The sequence below is a fragment of the Dasypus novemcinctus genome, chromosome 23 (genome assembly GCF_030445035.2).
Source record: "Dasypus novemcinctus isolate mDasNov1 chromosome 23, mDasNov1.1.hap2, whole genome shotgun sequence".
In the NCBI taxonomy this organism is placed as follows: domain Eukaryota; kingdom Metazoa; phylum Chordata; class Mammalia; order Cingulata; family Dasypodidae; genus Dasypus; species Dasypus novemcinctus.
The window spans coordinates 69520056-69535612 of NC_080695.1; the positions used below are offsets into that span (position 1 = coordinate 69520056).

A 15557-nucleotide genomic window follows, 5' to 3' on the forward strand; every position below is an offset into this window, starting at 1 on the left:
TTTTTGCTTGTGGTCTGTCTGTTTTTCGTTCAAGAGGTACCAGGAACTAAAACCCGGACCTCCCGGGGAGCTCAACTGGTTGAGCAACATCCGCTCCCTGCTTGTTTGATTTTGCTCATTGTCTTACTCGTTGTTCGTTGTATGCTTGCTATTTGTCTTCTTTAGAATGCACTGGTAGCCAAACCCGGACCTCTGTTGTGGCAGGTGGGTACTCAACTGCTTGATCCACATCCATTCCTTCCATGGAGTTTTTATGCTGTTAACCATTGTGCTTTCTTTTTACATCACCTTTATTTAAGTGTAACTTGCATACCAGAAAAAGCCACCACTATTGTATGTTTATTGCCCCCCAAAAAAGGAATTTAGATGTTCCTTGGCCTCAAGAAAGAATCTTCTAAAGTCCCAAATACCTATATTTTTAAAATTTCTCATCAATGTAGAAAATATAAAAAGCAGTAAATATAGAGGACGACTTCTTTAAAATTCCATCATCTTTAAATAACCACTTTTACCTTTTCTCCTCTAATCTTTCTTATCACATGCCAGGAATTTTTAATACTATAAATTTTTTTTTATTTTTTTATTTTTTTTACATCTGTGTAGCTTGCTTGCTCTGTAATTCCTGTTAGAAGCCATGCTTTGGGCTGGGCAGGGGGAACCAAGGACCCTCATTGACCCTACAGGGCTTTTCATTTACACACACATCAGAATGGTAGAGCTTGGGCTTGGGGCCAAATTTGGATACTGTCCTGCCTCCAGATGAATTTTTTTGTTTTATGGAAGTTAAATTTTAGTATAACCATAAAAATAGCAGACTGCCCTGGGGTGATGTGCTTGTTGATCTGTTGCATAGTATCCCGTGACATTGTTAGACCCTTCGGGTCTGTGCTGAGAGCTAGGCTGGAATCGGGGGAGGCCTGGTCACTGAAGGCTCATGTACCAGCCCTGCCCTGCAGGATAGCGGTGCCAAGTTCCCTGTTTCCACGTCAGGCTCTGAAGGTGTGCTCTCCGGCCACAGGAAGCAATGTGGCTTGTGGATGCTGTGGGCAGTGGCGAGGTGTGGGCCTCATTGGAGGGCCTCTCTCCCAAAGCCTTTTGATCCACAGGAGCACCTCTGGCCAGGGCAGAGTATGTGCTCCTGCTGAAGTCTGAGTACAAGGTCCTAGGTGTGTCACAGGCAGAAAGCTGGGCTGCTACTGCTCTGCCTCCTTGTACCCTCTCCCTCGTCACATGCCTTTCAGATTCTGGTCTGCCTTCAGGGACTCTTCTGCCTCTTATGGTTAGAAAAAGGTGAACATATCTGGACACACCAGGCTACACTGAAAGGAAACAAGACCTGGGATCTGGTGGATGGTGCCAGCAGCCAGCCACAGACCTCTCACCTGCTCATTCTTGGCTTTCTAGGGCTGCAGACAACACGACTGGGAAACCATCTGGAAGACCGAGTTAATAAGTTTTTGCGGCGGCAGAATCATCCTGAGGCCGGGGAAGTTTTTGTCAGAGTGGTGGCTAGCTCGGACAAGACTGTCGAGGTCAAGCCTGGGATGAAGTCACGGTTTGTGTGCTTTGTTTCAGTGTGGTTGTGCTGCTGTTTTATAAGATGGCATCTCCAGTAATCATCTGATCTGGGTGGCAAAAGCCCTGCTTTCTGGCCGTGCTTTATAGTTTGATTTCCTCATTTAAAGCCTTTTGGGTGGTTAGCTGATAACCAGCCCTTCTCCCTGCACCCCAAGCAGTACTTCCAGATTCATGAGGGGAGATAAAATGCTTGGGTAAATTAGGCAGTGCCAGAAAGAATTGGATCGTGGGCTGAGGCTGCACAAGCCTGGAAGCGCTCAGGGCTTTGGCCCTTCTCTGATGAGCATGATGAGAGCCACAAGGCTGCTCTGTGACCACTCCCTTGTAAACAGCAATGTGTGCAGATGTTCAGCTTTTACTTTTCTTTCAGGTTTGTGGATTCTGGGGAAATGTCTGAATCCTTCCCATATCGTACTAAAGCACTCTTTGCTTTTGAGGAAATTGATGGAGTAGATGTGTGCTTTTTTGGAATGCACGTCCAAGAATATGGCTCTGATTGCCCCCCTCCAAACACAAGGTAGTTTTCCTCTCCTTTTTGGATGGGTGGTTTTTAGTGTGTTGGCTTAGAGCAGATCAAGGATATTAAGTGTTTTAGAGGAAGCTGTAAACCTTATTACTAGATTAAAATTAATTTAGCCACAACCAACTAACCAAATACCTATGTTAGTTTTTCACTGAATCAGTCTAACTCTTTCAAGCATCTCCTGTGTTGTGAGCCCGTGTGGGTCCTGCCCTGCCTTCCTAGGTTAGGACACGTAAACCCAGGGAAAGACCACGTAGAGGGGCCGGCAGGACTTAGGGTGAGAGGGAGCTGACGTGCGTGCTCTTAGCTGGCTGTGTGTGATCTTTCCATGGCTAGTGAGCAGCACGATCCTTTGTTTTGCTCAACAATGAAAATTGATGCACATTTCTTCGATTGGAAGCTGCTGTCGGTTTTGGAGTTTTAGCATGCACTGTGATGCTCAGCAGCTGGCGTAGAGACTATTGAAACAAAACCCATTGTTGGAACTTTTCGGGGGATGCTTGAGTGTGGTGTCAAGTTTGGGCCATGCCCTGAATTTTAAAGTAGTTTCTCTCCCCCTCCTCCCTAGGCGTGTGTATATATCTTATCTAGATAGTATTCATTTCTTCCGGCCACGTTGCCTCCGGACAGCTGTTTACCATGAGATCCTGATTGGCTATCTAGAATATGTCAAGAAGTTGGGGTGAGTTCAGCTTAAATGATTCAGAACTAATAAAAATGCTACTTTCATTCTCTCTCTTTATCTTGTGGAATAAGGAGAGTGAATTAATGTTTCATGTATCTTTATTAACTTCCTGAGATCAATTCAGAACTTTCCAAAGCCCACTTCTCAAGGCACTCCCTTGGGCTCTGTGTCCCCTGTGGCTTCTTGGCACAGTGACTGCTATTTCTCTGCCTTCTGCTTTCTTTTCATATTTTTCCCCCTGTAGTCACTTTTCTTTTTAACTTCCTTGTGACACGTTTTACATATAAAAGTCCCTTATTCCAGATGTACAGTTCAGTGATCATTAGTGACTTTACTGCGTGAATGGGGCAGGCATGGCTGGAACATTTTCACCCCCAGTAAAAGCCCTCAAGACCCTTTACTGGTAGTCCCCCCGCCACCCCTGTCCCATGCAACACGAGTCCCCTTGCTGGCTGTTAATTCCCGTCCTCTGGGCATTTCACACAAATGGAGTCCTCCAGTCCATGGTGTCCTTCTTCCTGATACTTGTTTTTTCAGACTCTCCCCAGATTTGAAAATGTTAGTTCTTTGATAAGCTTGAATGAATGAATCTCTTGACTTTAACCCTCTGATACAAATACTCAGCTGCCCTCCACCCCAGGAGAAGAGAAGCAGAACCTGGAGTGCCTCCCTCTTCCAGGCTCTCTGAGGGCCATCGGGCTCCCTTGCAGTCACCTTGACCTGACCCCTGCCCTGTGTGCGCAGCCCAGAAGTCAAGAATTTTAGGGCCAATTTCTAGGACTTGCATGTGCATGCTTCCCTGCCACCCCCATGCTCTTCAGGAATCTCTCTAGGTCTCTTACCACTTTTGCCACAGACAATATGATCATTTCTTTGTTTTCTGTCTGTCTGTAGAATTATTTCTGCTCTGGCTTTGGCCTCTGTTACTCAACTCTCACTCCATGAAGGCAGGGATCTGGTGTCCTTGCACCTTTGACTTGAGTTGTGTTTGTGTCTGCAGGTATGTAACAGGCCACATCTGGGCCTGTCCCCCCAGTGAAGGAGACGATTACATCTTCCATTGCCACCCCCCTGATCAAAAAATCCCCAAGCCAAAACGACTGCAGGAGTGGTACAAAAAGATGCTGGACAAGGCGTTTGCAGAACGCATCATTCATGATTACAAGGTACCCAGTGTGAAGGAATTTGATGGCTTTTTTCTCAACAATTCAAGTGTACTTGTCTGTCTTCCAGCACTCAAAACAGTTTATTAACTTACGAGAGATTGGACGGCAGGAGAAAAAAGGCATTAAAAGAAACAGAAATGCCTTATCATGCAGATATCAGGATTTTTACTTGGTCACCTGAAAATGGTAGTAACGTGTGCCTGCTTAAGTCATCTGGTCTCTCGTTCGCATACCATGGCAGCACACCATCACCAGTATCAACGGAGCTATTTTCCAAGAGATCCAGCATGTCCTGTCTTCTCAGATTTGTGGTCATGCCATGCGTGCTCTCGCCAGAAGCACCCTGCAGGCACCTGTCATCTCACTGCTGTGCTTTGTTCATTTTTCAGGACATTTTCAAACAAGCAACTGAGGATAGGCTCACAAGTGCCAAGGAACTGCCCTATTTTGAAGGTGATTTCTGGCCCAATGTTTTGGAAGAAAGCATTAAGGAGCTGGAACAAGAGGAAGAAGAGAGGAAAAAAGAAGAGAGCACTGCAGCCAGTGAAACCACAGAGGTAACAGCCCTCCTTCTGCTCCTCATTGCCACCCATTGTTGCTGTCGGTGGGGAGAGCCACGCTGGGCTCGCAGTGATGCGTGGGCTCTAGAGACACGTAATCTGGTGGGAGACTGGGCATTTGAGTAGAAAGGTGAGCAGATGCTTGCTGTGGGACTCAGAAGCAGGGTGTGATGCTGAGGTGGCTGGGCAAGGCTTTGCGGAGCAGGCAGGGCATGCCAGAGCGTAGACAGGGCAAAGGTGAGAGAGGGAGGGGTCCTGCCACGGAGCCCAGAAGACAGAGGCAGGCTTTGTCGTGGTCAGCAGCCTATTGGTAGATTTTAAAAGTTACTGAAGGCCTAAATGAGGAGCCTTGGATGCTAGGCTGCCTTTGTCTTGTTATACACTCCCCTGTTCCCGCCCCTCCCCCACAACTCTTCTTAGGTGTTTTTCTCTCGTGCCCTCAGTGCACACACTAGTGCCCCCTGTGTACCAGCACTATCCTGAGCACTGAAGTTGTGAATGGAGCAAACCCACCCCTGCCCTTGAAGGGTTTATGTTCTAGTAGGAGAAACGAAAAAAAATCAACACATTGATGCACACTGTTCTCTTTAGCAAGTGGTAGGAGCTAAGAAGAAAGTGCAGGGAAGTGGATGTGGCTCAACTGGTGGAGCATCCATCTACCATGTGGAGGGTCCAGGGTTCGATACCCAAGGCCTCCTGACCCGTGTGATGAGCTGGTCCATGCACAGTGCTGCCGCATGCAAGGAGTGCTGTGCCATGCAGGGGTATCCCCTGTGTAGGGGTGCTCCATGCACAAGGAATGCGCCCTGCAAGGAGAGCCGTCCCGCACGAAAAAAGTGCAGCCTGCCCAGGGGTGGCGCTGCACACATGGAGAGCTGATGCAGCAAGATGATGCAATAAAAAAGAGACACAGTTTCCCAGTGCTGCTGGATAATGCAAGCGAACGCAGAAGAACACACAGCAAATGGACACAAGAGAAAGCAGACGACGGGAGGGAAAGGGAGAGAAATAAAAAAATAAATCCTTGGGGGAAAAAAAAAAAGTAGAGGGAAATGGACTTTGGCCCAGTGGTTAGGGCGTCCGTCTACCACATGGGAGGCCCGCAGTTCAAACCCCGGGCCTTCTTGACCCGTGTGGAGCTGGCCCATGCGCAGTGCTGATGCGCGCAAGGAGTGCCGTGCCATGCAGGGGTGTCCCCCGCGTAGGGGAGCCCCACGTGCAAGGAGTGCACCCATAAAGAGAGCCGCCCAGCGCGAAGGAGGGTGCAGCCTGCCAAGGAATGGCGCCGCCCACACTTCCCGTGCCGCTGACGACAACAGAAGCGGACAAAGAAACAAGACGCAGCAAAAACACACAGAAAACAGACAACCAGGGGAGGGGAGGGGAATTAAATAAATAAAAAATAATAAAAAAAAAAAAAAGTAGAGAACAGAGGAGACCTCGGGGAGGGTCTGTCCGGGTGGTGAGAAGGAAGCCACCCCTATAGTGTCATGTGTGGGATCAAGAGAAAGCCAGCAGTGCAGAGAGTTCTAAGCAAGAGAGAGAAGGGTATGTGATAGGCAAGAGTGGAAGCAGGGAAGTGGCTGTGGCTCAGTCAGTTGGGCTCCCGTCTACCATATTGGAGGCTCTGGGTTCACATCCCAAGGCCTCCTTGTGAAGGCAGAGCTGGCCTGTGCACCGCGGAGACCTGACAGAGCAAGATGATGCAACAAAAGGGAGAGAAACAGATACAGAAAAAAATGCACAGTGAATGGACACAGAGAAGAGACAGCAAAAGAAAAAGGAACAAGCAGCAAGGAGGGGGAATAAATAAATCTTTTTTTTTTTTTTTTTTTTAATTAAAAGAGTGGAAGCAGCAAGCCCCACCAGGCAGTTCTTGCGGCTTCCAAGGGAGTGGTGATGATGGCTTGAGTTAGGATTGCGTGGTGGGCACAGTGAAAAGTTCATGGTGTGTTTTGAGAGTAGCAGCTCCAGAACTTGGGGTGGGTCTCTGGCAAGTGAGGGAAAACCAGGAGTTTTGGGACGCCTCCCTGGTTGAGGGTGAGCAGCTGAGTCTAAACATGTTTCAGGGATGAAGCTGGAATTGGCTTTGGACAGGTGAATACCGAGGTGGGTGGTCATACACAAGGCTGGGGGCTCGGGGTCATCATAGAACGGTCGTTGGTGTGCAGATGGCGTCCACGCTGCACACCTGGAGTGTGAGCATGTGTGAGCCCTTGTTTCTGTCACACACACTCAGTGCACAAGTGCTTCATGTAGCTGCTCCAGGCCTGGCACTGGGCATTGTCCAATGTCACTCTCCAAGGCACGACCCTTACCTCTCGCAAAGCAGTGACTCCAGACCAGGGTGTGGCAGGTGTGTGTAGCCCCAGTTCTTGAGAAGAGCTCTTCAGAGGCAGGATCCGCTGTCCTGCCGCTGGAGCATGGCTGGTCCTCTCTTGGGAATGGAGATTGAATACTCGAGAAGGCTCTCTTCCTCCCCATCTTTGGAGAGGGCTGTGTTTCAGCTGGCTTTGGCAGCTGGGTGGAATGTCCGTGCTAACTTGGCCTTACAGCAGGAGGGAGGTGGGTTGGTTTTGCCATCTCAGACTGTGCAGCCCGAGATGGTGAAGGGGCGGCAGGAGGGCCTCAAGAAAGGGGCGCTGGCCCAGGGAAAAGGGTCTATGCCCAGCTGCTGAACTCCCAGAAGCCCCCCCGCAGGGCACAGAGTGTCCAGCCCACACCCACCTCAGGGAGGGCTCGGAGGGGGCAGAGCCCAGGTTGTGTGTGCCTTCCAGGGACGGCTGCTGGGCCAGCTCGGGTGCAGGCGCGCTGCTTTGTCATTGAGGGTCGTGTTCTCAAATAAGGGAGTGGGCAAAAAAACAGGATGCAACTTGCATGTGGAATCCAGACTGAAGAAAATTGTAGGTACAGGCTGTGCATAGGGTCGCGCCCAGGAAGGAAAGACTAGCATGCAATCGCTCCAGGCTGCACAACTTCTGGGCTTTATTTCACTTTTTATTTGGCTGTATTTTCTAAATTTTACACAGTGATTATTTCTTCCATAATTAAAAAAAATAGAACAGTTTCAAGTTTACAGTAAATTTGCAAAGATAGTAGAGGGTACCCACATGCCCTAAGCCGGGAGCCCTGCTTAGGGGCCCTGCTGCCTTCCACTTCCCCTGCGGTCCCATGCAGGACCCCACAGGACGCTCACAGTCATGTCTCCCTAGGCCTGGATGTCTTCGACTGCCCTTGTATCCAAAGTTCTGGACAGTTTTGGGGAGTGCTGGGAATTCTGTTGGGTGCCCCTCGGCTGGGATCTGTGGTTTCCTTCTCACAAGGAGACTGGGGTCACAGGCCTGAGGAGGAGGAACCCCAAGGCGAGGGGCTCTTTCTGTCACAATGCATTAAGGGCATGGGCCGTCAGTGGGGTTTACGGCTGTTGTCTTTTGTTTTTGTTTTTGTTTTTGTTTTTGTTTTTTGTTTTCAAAACAAAATGTCTCCAGGATAAAAGGGTCAAAAATGCAGAAGTTAAAAAACCCTGGGAAGTCACCCTGCCTGCACATGGCTGCCCATTTGTTTTGCTGTGAGGGCCATGGGAAGCCACAGAGTTTGCATTGCTCTTGGGATGCCCGAGAAGGTCTCTGAGTAGAACATTCTTTCTTGGCAGTTGGGGCTGAAGCGTGAGGTGCCAGGATGCTGAGCTGGGTGAACAGCTCCCCTATGACTGTGCCCAGCTGGCGCCCCCTATGGGAAGTAGAATGGGCTGACGTGCAGCCAAACCTTCCCCCTGGGCTCATACTCTCTTCATGTGCCCAGAGTCTCCATAAAAAGTGAATTCACGTGTGGTTCTCTTTCCACCTTGAGGTGTAAATGAATTACAGACCTGAGCTCTTCCCAGAAAGGAACCTTTTAACTGAGGACAGAGACCCTTTTTGACATCAGCCAAATTACTGAAGCAGTAATGGTGGGTTACAGGCCTAGGAGAGCCTGGCGGGTTGGATCCCAGGCCTGGGAGCCGTCCTGCCCTGAGTGGGCCTGTGTGGGGTGACGTGGATTCTGGGCTTGAGCGGCACGTGCAGGGGACAGCATAGGGGTGTCTTCCTCAAACTGGGCCATCTCCCACTAGCACTGTTCCCTTGTCTCCCCCTGAAAACCTGCACAGTGTGGGTGTCTGGAGCCTTTCTTAAGGGAGGATGTGACGTGGGCAGAGTAACAGGAAACCACAGAGAGTGGCTTCCACTTCCTCTAGTCAGTGGATTCTGAACTCCGTGTTCTGGATATTTCTTTCCCATGAGAGGTAGTAAAATGTGGAGCTGAGAAGGATCCAGGCAGTCCTCACTTTATTTGTGCTTCGCCGCCATACCCAGTGCTTCTTGCCCAGGCCTGCCTCTGCTGCTCTTCTCATCCCCTTTCCTGAGCAGCTGCTTCTTAAGGTTACTAGCATGTCTATAACCCGGCTGCGGCCCGTGCAGATCAGAGATGAGGTGCCCAGGGGCACCCTGCCTTAGCCTGGGCTTCCTGGAGCCCCCGTGACTTGGCAGCTGGGAACCCCAGCTTGATGACCGTGTGGGTCCAGGAGGCCGGGCTTGTCTGACAACTTTGTTTATTGTTGCAGGGCAGTCAGGGTGACAGCAAGAATGCCAAGAAAAAGAACAACAAGAAAACCAACAAGAATAAAAGCAGCATCAGCCGAGCCAACAAGAAGAAGCCCAGCATGCCCAATGTGTCCAACGACTTGTCGCAGAAGCTCTATGCCACCATGGAGAAGCACAAAGAGGTAGAGCATGGCGGGTGGGAGAGGGGGGTCCTCTGCCAGGCCCTGCCTCAGGTCCCCGCAGGGTCGCAGGGTAAAGCAAGAGCAGCTGCTGAGTAGCAGTAGCACTGCCTGTAGCCAACAGGTGCGCGAGAGCATTGTGGCCATCTGTCCTGCTGCTCACCGTGCAGGCAGACACATCTTGTGCATCTCTACCAGGCTGTGGCAGAGGAGCAGGCACCTCTGGAGGTCAGAGCTGGCTGGCGGGATCCCCCAGGCAGTGTGTTTAAAATCGAGTTTGATTGCAGGGAGCATGGACCCTCCTGGGCCGCAGGTGCCGGACCTGGGGCTGCAGGGCGGCCCCTCCTTCAGCCCCCACAGCTGCCTCTGCTGGGCTGACGCACTGCTCTGCCGCTCTTCCCCTAGGTCTTCTTTGTGATCCACCTCCACGCTGGGCCTGTCATCAACACCCTGCCCCCCATCGTTGACCCCGACCCCCTGCTCAGCTGCGACCTCATGGATGGGCGTGATGCCTTCCTCACGCTCGCTCGAGACAAGCACTGGGAGTTTTCCTCCTTGCGCCGCTCCAAGTGGTCCACGCTCTGCATGCTGGTGGAGCTGCACACCCAGGGGCAGGACCGCTTCGTGTACACCTGCAACGAGTGCAAGCACCACGTGGAGACACGCTGGCACTGCACCGTGTGCGAGGTAGGCGCTGCTGGCTGCTCGTCCCATGTGGCTGCCTGCCTGGCTCACAGGGGTTCCTGCACCTTGACAGGAACTCCCAACAGAGCGTGGCTTCTGCTGGGCAGACGAGTTGGTGTCCGAGGCTGTGGGGCGCGCTAGCTGCTTACAGGCCTGTCCACTCTGCACATTCGCTGTGGGCAGAAAAGAGCATTTTGGGTTGAACAATTAAATACCCTTTTTCAGTGGAAAAAAGGACCAAATAGAAAATCGTCTAGGGGAGTGGATGTAGCTCAGCTGTTGAGCGCCTGCTTCCCATGTACGAAGTCCCGGGTTTGATCTCCTATACCTCCTAAAAACAAAACGAATGAAAAAACCAGCATTCACTGGGGAGCAGATATAGCTCAGTGGCTAAGCGCCTGCTTCCCATCTAGGAGGTCCTGGGTTCGATCCCCAGTACTTTCTTTTTAAAATAGTGAAAAGAAAAAAAAGGCTTTCTGTAGACACTCTCCCCTCAGAGAGGTGTTGGTTGTCTGGTTGCTATTTTGAGATAGTGAGAGAATTAAGTGAAACTCTTCATTCACTGGGTTTTCACTGTATGTATGATGCCAGGCAAAGACACCAGAGAGCCAAAGATGAGTGAGCAAGAAGCAGGCTCCCCCCTCAGCTTGTGTGACCCGTGGAGGTCACCTGTGGACTGAGCAGGGTGTGTGTGAGGCGCAGGACTGGCTTGCTGGCAGGAGAGCCGCTCTCCAGGGGAAGTGGGGAGATGCTGGTGGGCTGGTGGAGGGCTGTGAGCGCTGGCTTTCGGGATGACATCACACCAGGCAGAAGGCTTGTGCTCTCACCCTGGAGACAGCCAGCATGGGGCAAGCGCATGCCTTGCAGCTCCTCTGAGGACAGGCATGGGAGGGGGCAGGGTCATTAAGGTTTTGTTTTGAATTCCAACTTGTCACGGATTTCAAGGGAACTGCACGGTCATGGCGCCCTCCAGCGAGGGCCTGGCCTGTGAGAGATGCGGAAGGCCACCGTCGGGCTGTCCCTTCCCTCCCTCCTCCAGGCAGGCTTGGGGTCCCAGACATGGGTGGCACCTCCTTCCTGCCACCCTAACTGCAGCTTGCCAGCGGGCCTTCCAGGGCAGTCTCTATCATCCTGTGTTGGACAGGAGCGGCTCTCTTGGTCTCAGGGGGAAAGGCAAGGTGCGTTGTACAGGCAGTGCGCCCCTGTACAGGCTGTGCGCCCCTGTGCCTCGGAGGCCCTTCCTTTTCCCCCTGCGTTATGGCCTTCTGACACCTCCCTTCTTTGTTTGCGAACTTGTCCAGCCTCCTTTTGCCCCTTTCTAATTCCTTCATGCCAGGATGGTCACCCTATCAGCCCCTTCCTGAGGGAGCTTCTCCCAGCCTCCTGCAGGGCAGATTGGAAGGAGAGCCATGGGTGCTGCCCCAAGAAGCACAGGGCAGCCCCACAGCAGCCCAGGAGAAGAGGGAGGAGCAGGGGCTCCCTGTGGAGGCTCGTGAGACAGCAGCTCTTGAGGGTGATGCTTTGGAGAAAGCAGTTCCGTTACAGACTTTCTTTAGACATTACTGTCACAATCCAAGATGTGAGGATGGGGTGTCATAGGCATAGGTGAGATTCGTGGTCACAGGAAGGAAGGAAAGTGATCATGTTGAGCACGTGGGGCTGGGACTCCCATCTGTTCCCTCACTTCCTGTCTCCCTGAGAAGCCACGCCCCCTTTTGTAGGCCCCACGTGTGCACCTGCACCCGCTTAGGATGAGCTTCCAGGGCAGGAGGGAAGTGCAGCCTGGGCGGGAGGAGCACGCCCAGGAGCTGGAGGCTAGAGGGAGGAGCCAGAGAAGGGGGTCTTTGGGGTCATCCGCACAGGGGAGACGTCCGCAGAAGTGCAGGCATGCAGGGGGTGGGCATTTTTGCCGTCTGCTACCCTCTCCCTGAGCACAGACCCAACAGCCAGCGGCAGGGAGGGGCCGGGCCATGGGCTGACGCTGACTCGCCTGCTTTCCTCCTCTGAAGGACTACGACCTCTGCATCAACTGCTACAACACCAAGAGCCACAGCCACAAGATGGTCAAGTGGGGCCTGGGCTTGGACGACGAGGGGGGCAGCCAGGGCGAGCCGCAGTCCAAGAGCCCCCAGGAGTCCCGGCGCCTGAGCATCCAGCGCTGCATCCAGTCCCTGGTGCACGCCTGCCAGTGCCGGAATGCCAACTGCTCCCTGCCATCCTGCCAGAAGATGAAGCGGGTCGTGCAGCACACCAAGGGCTGCAAGCGCAAGACCAACGGCGGCTGTCCCGTGTGCAAGCAGCTCATCGCCCTCTGCTGCTACCACGCCAAGCACTGCCAGGAGAACAAGTGCCCCGTGCCCTTCTGCCTCAACATCAAACACAAGCTCCGCCAGCAGCAGATCCAGCACCGCCTGCAGCAGGCCCAGCTCATGCGCCGGCGCATGGCCACCATGAACACCCGCAACGTGCCTCAGCAGAGTCTGCCTTCTCCTACCTCAGCCCCTCCCGGGACCCCCACGCAGCAGCCCAGCACGCCCCAGACGCCGCAGCCCCCCGCCCAGCCCCAGCCCTCGCCTGTGAGCATGTCACCAGCCGGCTTCCCCAGCGTGGCCCGGACTCAGCCCCCCACGACGGTGTCCGCTGGGAAGCCCACCAGCCAGGTGCCGGTCCCCCCGCCCCCCGCCCAGCCCCCTCCGGCCGCGGTGGAAGCCGCCCGGCAGATTGAGCGCGAGGCCCAGCAGCAGCAGCACCTGTACCGAGTCAACATCAACAATGGCATGCCCCCGGGGCGCACGGGCATGGTGACCCCTGTCAGCCAGATGGCGCCTGTGGGATTGAACGTGCCCCGGCCCAGCCAGGTCAGCGGGCCTGTCGTGGCCAACATGCCCCCCGGACAGTGGCAGCAGGCGCCCCTGCCCCAGCAGCAGCCGATGCCGGGCATGCCGCGGCCTGTGCTGTCCATGCAGGCCCAGCCGGCCGTGGCTGGACCCAGGATGCCCAGTGTGCAGCCACCCAGGAGCATCTCGCCCAGTGCCCTGCAGGACCTGCTGCGGACCCTGAAGTCCCCCAGTTCTCCGCAGCAGCAGCAGCAAGTGCTGAACATCCTCAAGTCAAACCCCCAGCTCATGGCAGCTTTCATCAAGCAGCGCACAGCCAAGTACGTGGCCAGCCAGCCTGGGATGCAGCCCCAGCCCGGCCTCCAGGCGCAGCCCGGCCTGCAGCCCCAGCCCAGCATGCATGCCCAGCCCGGCCTGCAGAACCTGGGCACCATGCAGGCCGGTGTGCCGAGACCCAGTGTCCCGCCACAGCCACAGGCCATGGGCAGCCTGAACCCCCAGGGCCAGGCCCTGAGCATCCTGAACACAGGGCACAGCCCCAACATGGCGAGTATGAACCCACAGTACAGAGAGATGCTGCGGAGGCAGCTGCTGCAGCAGCAACAGCAGCAGCAGCAGCAGCAGCAGCAACAGCAGCAGCAAGGGAGTGCCGGCATGGCGGGGGGCCTGGCAGGGCACGGCCAGTTCCAGCAGCCTCAGGGACCCGGAGGCTACCCCCCAGCCATGCAGCAGCAGCGCATGCAGCAGCATCTCCCCATCCAGGGTGGCTCCATGGGCCAGATGGCGGCACAGATGGGCCAGCTGGGCCAGCTGGGGCAGCCAGGGCTGGGTGCAGACAGCACCCCCAACATCCAGCAGGCCCTGCAGCAGCGGATTCTGCAGCAGCAGCAGATGAAGCAGCAGATGGGGTCCCCCGGCCAGCCGAACCCCATGAGCCCCCAGCAGCACATGCTCTCAGGACAGCCGCAGGCGCCTCATCTCCCCAGCCAGCAGATAGCCACGCCCCTTAGTAACCAGGTGCGCTCTCCAGCCCCCGTCCAGTCTCCGCGGCCCCAGTCCCAGCCACCACATTCCAGCCCGTCACCGAGGATACAGCCCCAGCCGTCGCCACACCACGTCTCTCCCCAGACTGGTTCCCCCCACCCAGGACTCGCGGTCCCCATGGCCGGCTCCATCGATCAGGGACACTTGGGGAACCCCGAACAGAGTGCAATGCTGCCACAGCTCAACACCCCCAATCGGAGCGCGCTGTCCAGTGAACTGTCCCTGGTCGGTGACGCCACAGGAGACACACTAGAGAAGTTCGTGGAGGGTTTGTAGCATTGAGAGCATCGCTTTCCCCTTCACGTCCTTGGACCTTTTGTACTGAAAACCCAGGCATCTAGGTTCTTTTTCCTCCTAGATGGAACCGCTACTTCCAAGCCCTGGAAGGATGGATTGCTGTTTAAAGAAACAATACAAAGAATATATTTTTTTGTTAAAAACCAGTTGATTTAAATATCTGATCTCTCTTTTTGTTTTGTTTTGTTTTGTTTTGTTTGGGGGGAGGGGGGTTTTGTTTGGATTCTTTTTGTCATTGCTGGTGACTCATGGCTTTTTTTAATGGGAAAAACAAGTTCATTATATTCATATTTTTTATTTGTATTTTCAAGACTTTAAACATTTATGTTTAAAAGTGAGAAGAAAAAAATAATATTCAGAAACTGATTCCCGAAATAATGCAAGCTTATAATGTATCCCGATAACTTTCTGACGTTGCGGGAAGATTTTTTTTCTATAGTGAACTCTGTGGGCGTTCTCCAAGTATTACCCCTGGACGATAGGCGCTGACTCCTGTGTGCACACACGCGCGCACACCCACACATCTAGCTATACATACTGGCTTAAGCCAAACTCTTGTCTTGCAGATGTAGAAATTGTTGCTTTGTTTCTCTGATAAAACTGGTTTTAGACAAAACATAGGGATGATCACTCTCTTAGACCATGCTAATGTTAATAGAGAAGAAGCATTCTTTTCTTTCTTCTTTGTGAAACTTGAAATGAGGAAAAGCAATTCTAGTGTAAATCATGCAAGCGCTATAATTACTATAAATAAGAAAATTCAAGAAGATTCAATCACTGTATAGAATGGTAACGTACCAACTCATTTCTTATATCATATTGTTAAATAAACTGTGTGCAACAGACAAAAAGGGTGGTCCTTCTTGAATTCATGTACATGGTATTAACACTTAGTGTTCGGGGTTTTTTGTTATGAAAATGCTGTTTTCAACATTGTATTTGGACTATGCATGTGTTTTTTTTTCCCCCATTGTATATATAAAGTACCGCTGAAAATTGATATAAATTACTGAAGTTTTTAACATGTATTCTGTTCTTTAAGATTCATGTAAGAATGTTTAAGGTTTTTATTTATTTATATATATTTTTTGGAGTCTGTTCTTTGTAAGATTCTGGTTGTTCACTTGGAGAGGAGAGCCTGGGGCACTGGTCTTGGGGGCAAGACTTGGGTGGCAGCCGGGAAAGCCTGGAGGCCTTCTTTCCAGAGGTGGGGCGCAGGTAGCCAAGTCCCCGTCGGCCCCATGCGTCATGCTCACAGGTGAATTTCACCCCCAAAGTTAAGCGGTGCAAATTGATCTCAAACAGCACGTGGCTTCCGGTCCACTTCCTTCTTCTGCCTTCCCTTCTTCTTAGGGCAGCCTCCCTACTTCGAACCAGAGTAGGGAGAGCTTCCTGCAGATTTTTCAGGCAGCAGCCCCTTCCCC

At 52.8% G+C, this 15557-nt stretch overlaps 1 protein-coding gene across 1 annotated transcript in view; it reads left to right on the forward strand.

Annotated features, from left to right (window-relative positions):
- CREBBP (CREB binding protein) overlaps positions 1-15155 on the forward strand; it is a 155200-nt gene extending 140045 nt beyond the window's left edge. Inside the window, exons 24-31 of the mRNA XM_058286560.2 lie at positions 1405-1555; positions 1949-2095; positions 2670-2783; positions 3787-3952; positions 4342-4509; positions 9113-9274; positions 9677-9958; positions 11965-15155. Coding sequence (XP_058142543.1) covers positions 1405-1555; positions 1949-2095; positions 2670-2783; positions 3787-3952; positions 4342-4509; positions 9113-9274; positions 9677-9958; positions 11965-14112 — 3338 coding nt within the window. The 3' untranslated portion in view covers positions 14113-15155. The remainder of the gene's footprint in view (positions 1-1404; positions 1556-1948; positions 2096-2669; positions 2784-3786; positions 3953-4341; positions 4510-9112; positions 9275-9676; positions 9959-11964) is intronic.
- Positions 15156-15557: the final 402 nt, after the last annotated feature.